We start from the raw sequence: 7500 nt of genomic DNA on the forward strand, positions 1-7500 counted from the left end.
TCAGGTCTGCTCTCCCTTTTTGGCAGACGCGCTGTTAGTGAATCCAGACTAGGATTTCAGGCCTGTTCTCCCTTCTTGGCAGGGGGGATGCAAGCTCTTGGGCAGCACCTGACCGGGTCGAGCCAGCGCCTCATTCAGAACTGCCTCTGGACACTGAGGAACCTGTCAGATGCTGCCACCAAGCAGGTGAGCAACACACACACACACACACACACACACACACCAACTCCCTCGCACTCTCTGTCACTCTCACGACATATAGACACACACATACCTATGGGGACTCACATAAAAATCTCAATAGCAACTTCCATTTTGATCACTAAGTAGAATCTGACCAGATATGCCTTACTCCTGTGCACACACACACACACCACACAGACACACACACACTGACACACATTAACCAACACACATACACTGACACACATACACTAGCACACACACACACACACACAAACACATGCACCCAGACACATACACAAACATGCACACACACACACACACACACACACACACACACACACAAACACGCACACACATACACTCGTAAGACTCCTCCTGGAATACACACTCCAGAATTAGTGTAGATCTTAAGGGATTCTGATGGAAATGTTCAGGTCATGTTTAGGGTCATGATGATCTCACTGCAGCTGACTAGACAGCTGCAAGCAGGGATTTGTCATGCCGTTGTCCGAGTGGCTTTCGCCGTGGTGATAGGTGATCTTCAGTTCGCTTGGAATCTCATTTCTCTACGTGACATTTGGGTCATGACAGAACTCTGCACTTGGCAAACAACAAATAAACAAAAAAATCTCTTACTTTCATGAATCTCTCCTCTTTTTTTCCTCCTCTTCAAAATATTCTCCTCCTCCCCTTTCATCTGCTCTTATCTTTTCCCCCAGTAGACTCTTTTACTTATTTGTTATGTTTTTATGTTTATCTTGACTCTCTCTCTCTCTCTCTCTCTCTCTCTCTTCTCTCTCTGTCTCTCTCTGTCTCTTTCTCTCTCTCTCTCTCTCTACTCTCTCTCTCTCTGTCTTCTGTCTTTTTCTCAGTCTTGCTAATTAGCCGTCATTAGCTCATTGCGTTGCCTGGGTTGTGTGATAGCCATGGTGGATTAGAGCGAGGCCTGGTGCCCTTTACAGAGAGAGAGAGAGAGAGAGAGAGGGAGCGAGAGAGAGGGAGGGAGAGAGAGAGGGAGAAAGAGAGGCACATAATTGGAAGAGTTCTGAGGAAAAAGAAGAGGAAGAAGAAGAAAAGAAATAGGCCTTTGTGGATGTGAAAACTGGAGCACTGAAAGTCTAGCTCATTAGTCATCATTTGTGCACAAGAAATGAGTGGTGGTACATCAGTCCATATGTGTGTGTGTGTGTGTGTGTGTGTTTGGATGTGTGTGTGTGTGTGTGTGTGTGTGTGTGTGTGTGTGTGTGTGTGTGTGTGTGTAGGGGAGAGTGCAGGGTGTTTTTGTCAGGCTTGTTAGGCTGTTTTTGTGTATGTTAGGATTTCTTCTGGCAATTACATTTAAAATCACTCCGGGGCTTTTCCTGTGCTGTCCTGCACACAGCAGCACCATACACTGGGCACTTGTGTCTGTTATGTGTGTGTGTGTGTGTGTGTGTGTCCAGTGTGTGCATAGGAACTGATCACCACACATCTATTAGAGATCACACTGGCGGATATTTTGCACTTTCCAGGAAATCTTGGCCTTCAAGAGTATGTAGCATGAAACCAACTAGCATTCCATGGCTCCCGGCTCCCTCCAGTACATTAGCATTGTGTGTTAGTAATTTATGAGTGATATGAGTCGTACCCTCATTAAATGTATTTAATAGTTGATTTACAGCAACTTATATATATACTTAATGTGTAGTTAATGTGTAATGTGTAATGTGTCATTTGTATATGCCATATTCTCCCCACTTCTGTCTTTCTCTCTCTCTCTCTCTCTCTCTCTCTCCACTGCCCTCTCTCTCTCTCCACTGCCCTCTCTCTCGCCCTTCTTTCTCCACTGCCCTCTCTCTCTCTCTCCTCTGCCCTCTCTCTCTCTCTCCACTGCCCTCTCTTTCTCTCTCTCTCTCTCGCCCCTCTTTCTCGTTTTCTCTCTCACTCCCTCTCCTATTCCTGGCCTCTCTTTCACCTTCCCTATCTCTCTCTCTCTCCCTTATTTCCATCTCTCTCTCTCTCTCTCTCTCTCTCTCTCTCTCTCTCTCTCTCCCCCTCCACCCCACCCCCGCCTCAGGAGGGTCTGGATGGGCTGCTGCAGATCCTGGTGAGCCAGCTGGGCTCGGACGACGTGAACATGCTGACGTGCGCCACGGGCATCCTGTCCAACCTGACGTGCAACAACGCGCGCAACAAGGCGCTGGTGACGCAGTGCGGCGGCGTGGAGGCGCTCATCCACGCCGTGCTGCGCGCCGGAGAGAAGGAGGACGTGGCCGAGCCCGCCGTCTGCGCCCTGCGACACCTCACCAGTCGACACCCCGATGCCGAGCTGGCCCAGAATGCCGTTCGCCTGCACTACGGCATCCCTGCCATCATCAAGCTGCTGGGGCAGCCTCACTACTGGCCCATAGTCAAGGTGCGACCATCACCCAGCCCATAGTATGCAAGGCTGTTTAATGAGTGTGACCATCACCCAGCTCATAGTATGCAAGGCTGTTTAATGAGTGTGACCATCACCCAGCCCATAGTATGCAAGGCTGTTTAATGAGTGTGACCATCACCCAGCCCATAGTATGCAAGGCTGTTTAATGAGTGTGACCATCACCCAGCTCATAGTATGCAAGGCTGTTTAATGAGTGTGACCATGATCCAGCTCATAGTATGCAAGGCTGTTTAATGAGTGTGACCATCACCCAGCTCATAGTATGCAAGGCTGTTTAATGAGTGCAACCATCACCCAGCTCATAGTATGCAAGGCTGTTTTATTTATCTTTTTATTCATGTCTGTGTCGATTGATAGATGTAAGGCGGATTTGTCGGTTGATTGGTTAATTAATTAATCAATTAAATGATTGATTGATTGATTGATTGATTGATTGAATGATTGGTTGATTGATTTATTGATTGATGTATTGATTGATTGATTGATATAACTGGATAATGGTGGTCTGAAGGCAGCAATGCTGTTTTAGGCTGAGAGACCACTATCCTTACGCTGCCAGCCCCTATTCACTGTGTCCATTGTGGTCTGGAAACAGCCATGTGGACTTGTGACATGAGAGTGCTAGTGAGACTGAAGGGCATAGCCAAAGAGGACAGACCCAACATCATATTCAAAGCGCTGAGATCATGACAGAATGAGGCCAAATAGAGGCAGGTAGATGGCGATCACACTACAAGTGACAAAGTTTAACACAAAGCTCAGACCATCACAATTCTATCTGGTTGCTAAGTGATGTTTAATATCTGCTGTTTGATTGACAACAGCCTTGTTGTCATCCATTCCACCGCTGGACCATAGCAACCAGTAAGAAAAATCAACCACTTCAAGTCACTATTACCACTGGTCAGTGGGGTCATCAGTCTAGTTAACTGACTACACTAAACCTAGCCAGGGCGCGGCAAAAAAACATTTCTGACTTCCGGAGAGGCCGATAAGCCTCTCTACTCCTTTCCGTGACTTTTTCCACATCACTTGTGATAGACTGAGAGAGACAGCAGTGTCTCCTGTCAAAGCTTATCCCCACTGGAGTGCTGCCAGATGCCACAGAGCTGTCTGCTGTCTGTGTACTCCTTTGCTAGTTTGTTTGTTTTTGTTTGTATTTATTCATTTAAATGACAGACAGAGAGAGAGAGAGAGAGAGAGAGAGAGAGGGGGAGAGGGAGAGAGAGAGATAACAGGGGTTGCCCTTCGGGACAAAAGAGTATTGCATGGACGTGTGGCTGTGTCTGTGCTGCCACATTGAGCTTGAAGCTTTAAAGAGGCTTTTAGAGGCTGTCCCCCGCCTCGCTTCCCCAAGCCTCCTGTCTTTACGGTAACCAGCAGCCCAGGGCTGGTTATGTAAGACGCACAACTGCTATTTCTGCGGTTAAAAGCCTCCCTGCTCCACTCAAAAGCCACACGGAATCTGATAAAGAAATGTGTGACCTGCGGATATTAACATTTAACCTCTGTGAACAGGACTCATCTTACCTGCTAAAGCAGTTAGTTACAAAAGCTGTCCTTGCTTCGTGATATTGAAACAGTGACACAGCTCTGTATCAGGTATGCCCTGTTGTTTTGTCAATAGTGCTGAATTAAGCGATAAGGACAGTTTACGTTTCATGTACAAGGCACACTTGGGATTTAGGATCAGGATAACTTTATTTAGTTTTGACAATATGCACTTTTGGTGGAGATTCACAATATTTTACCACAACCATGGTGGTTTGGACCAAGCCATAAACAATTCTAGCCAATCAACACCGTGCTTCTGGTGTTTTTCATACGTATACTTTCAACTCATGTGAATCCTTCCCCCACAAGAATGTATCATATTTACTTTAGTAAACTGGCACCAGAGCCTTAGCACATTGAGGGACCACGTTCATTAACATTTAAACTTTCTGACTGCAGACCTTCACACCTTTCATACCTAGGTAGACCCCATACTGTTCCCCTTCCTAACATGCCCCACCTTACACCTCGACCCAGAGCCCCTGACACACTCATTATGTTGAGTTGTGCATTCTACCTTACTATATGTGAATTGTATGCTATACAGAGGATTTTTGCGTAGAGAGGATTTTGCTGTGGGGTTGCCGTGTGGCTAAAATAGCGTTCTGCTATAACGCAGCTGAAATGCATCATAAATAGTGACTGCTATTTTAAGTCCAAAATAGCGGCCGCTAGCTACAGTACTGTATGTCATTATTACTGCTACTAGGTAGTCCGTCAAAGATGTTTGTGAAGCGTGAACAAGAGACTAACAGCGTGAGCATGGTGCAACCTGAAGAACACTTCTTATCCTCCAAATAAAACCATGAGATGGTCTGTTGGACAGATCAGATTGCCACTGTTTCTCCCTCTCTTTCTTTCTTTCTTTCTTTCTCTCTTTAACACTTCCTCTATATCTTCCTTTCTCTGTGTTTCTCTCTGTCTCTCACACACACACAGACACACACACACACACACACACACACACACACACACACACAAACATATACACACAAACACACACAGACACACATACAGACACACACACACACACACACACACACACACACACACACACACACACACACACACACACACACACACACACACACACACACAGACACACAGAGGTCCCTTGCAGGGCAGAACAGTAGGGTCCATGTTCTGGATCAGTGGACATTGCTTGGATGGAGAAGAACGCACGAGCGTGCACGCACTCACACACACACACACACACACACACACACACACACACACACACACACACGGGTGTAATTGGTTGACTTCAGCTCACTCACCCTCTCATAAGCAGGCAAATACACACACTCACACACACAACATGCAGGACATGCTTCAGAAGATCAGGACTTAACAGTTTTGTCTTCTGCCTATCCGTGTGTGTGATTGTATCAGGGTGTGATTATGCATGCCTGTGTGTGTTATTGTATCAGGGTGTGATTATGCATGCCTGTGTGTGTGATTGTATCAGGGTGTGATTATGCATGCCTGTGAGTTTTGTCTGCCATCTTACTAATGTGTGTACTAAATAGAAAATACAGGGGTACACAGTGACACACACACACACACACACACACACACACACACACACACACACACACATTGGCCAACATGTCACCAGTGAGGTTTTTGAGGCTAAACTCCACATAAGGCTATGATAAGTCATTATATAACGGAAATGCAATATATAACAGGGATGTTTCACAAAATATTAGCAATAAATAAGCACAAACAGAGCAATAAATACACACATATACATGATTAATGTAAGAAGGGAGGGGCTTGGGCTCGGAGCTTAAGGCAGGGGGCGGGTTCTTAGGCATCTGACATCGGCCTGCTCCAACTTCACAATGCAATCACTCACAACAAGGAAGTAAAGACCCAACGAACGAGAGTCTTATGTAACGTCTCGCGGCCTGAGGAGGCTGGAGTTGAGGTGGGCTGGGTCAGGAAGGAGTGGCTGCAGGACCGGGTGGGGGGGGGGGGGGGGGCAGGAGAGGGGGCTCAGCCAAGGTTATCTGAGGATGACAGAACCTTCCGGAAGATGAAGCTACTCGAAGTGACATCCTGCGTGAGCAGATGACAGGAGCAGAGACACACACTACACTCGTGGACATCTGTTATCAACGCAGCATTTAAAACACACACATACACGCACGCACGCACACACACACACACACACACACACACACACACACACACACACTTTAGGGCTCTGGTCATAGATGAAATCATCTGACCTACTTTAGATAGCCATAAACACATTTACTGACACTTTGAAAGACATATACTAAAGAGGTTTAGGACTATGGTGTGAAAAATGGTGAGGATTTTGTGTCATGTTATGCTGTAATGAAATGTTGCGACAGACAGCTGCCTGTTTGAGGTGATTTGACAGTTTGTAGATACATTATTATTTATTTTTAAACGCTATGATTGACAGTAATTTGTTTTTGTTGTTGTTTATATCAACTACCCCTCCAACGTGTGTTTGTGTCTGTAGGCTACCGTTGGTCTGATTCGGAACCTGGCACTCTGCCCAACCAATCAGGCGCCTATGAGAGAGGCCGGGGCCATTCCGCGATTGGTCAATCTGCTCCTGAAGGCCCACCAGGACACCCAGAGACACGCCCCCAATGCTCAGCAGACCTACCAGGTTTGTTATGCTACACAGACACACACACACACACTCACACACATTTCTGTGTTACATTTTCACAAACACTCACGTATACAAAATTGTACACACGCACAAACACACACAGATATTCACACAGAGACACCTCCATAAGTACTGTATACATAATCACATAGAAACATAGAAACAATATCTCCTAAAGCCACATCTTCAGCACAACATCTTAAGGTCTAGTATATGAAAGACAAAACAATATCCCCTCGTTCCTAGCACTTGACAAGCCATTGTATCAGGCTAAATTCAATTAACATTTAGTCCAGTTGATCTACTGTAAAAGGTCACGTCTCAAAGAAACGGTGAATATGGTTTTGGACCGTCCAGATTTCATACACCACTAAGAGCAAGCACCTGGTGACAGTACCAAAGAAAAGTTCCATTCCTTAACCTTTTCCGAAACCTAGATCAGATCCTACAATTTTTTTACTTTTTGAGTGCACACACTAAACGGACAACTAGAGGACCTTGAAGAGCAATTAGCTGAATTTAATAAAAAAAAGTGTATTGGATTAGACTTGTGAACTGTACCTTGAAGACCGTCTAGGACAGGTCATACAGGCACTCCTAGAGTTTAACTCCACACTTGAGCTCAATCAGACTAATACGAAACAGCTGGTGTAAAAAGGAGTTTGTGATTATCCGAAAT

At 45.7% G+C, this 7500-nt stretch overlaps 1 protein-coding gene across 1 annotated transcript in view; it reads left to right on the top strand.

The window, feature by feature from the left end:
* jupb (junction plakoglobin b) overlaps nt 1-7500 on the top strand; it is an 88046-nt gene that overhangs the window by 66819 nt on the left and 13727 nt on the right. Inside the window, exons 8-10 of the mRNA XM_031564518.2 lie at nt 83-186; nt 2243-2581; nt 6663-6815. Coding sequence (XP_031420378.1) covers nt 83-186; nt 2243-2581; nt 6663-6815 — 596 coding nt within the window. The remainder of the gene's footprint in view (nt 1-82; nt 187-2242; nt 2582-6662; nt 6816-7500) is intronic.

Source organism: Clupea harengus, chromosome 1 (assembly GCF_900700415.2).
Source record: "Clupea harengus chromosome 1, Ch_v2.0.2, whole genome shotgun sequence".
In the NCBI taxonomy this organism is placed as follows: Eukaryota; Metazoa; Chordata; class Actinopteri; order Clupeiformes; family Clupeidae; genus Clupea; species Clupea harengus.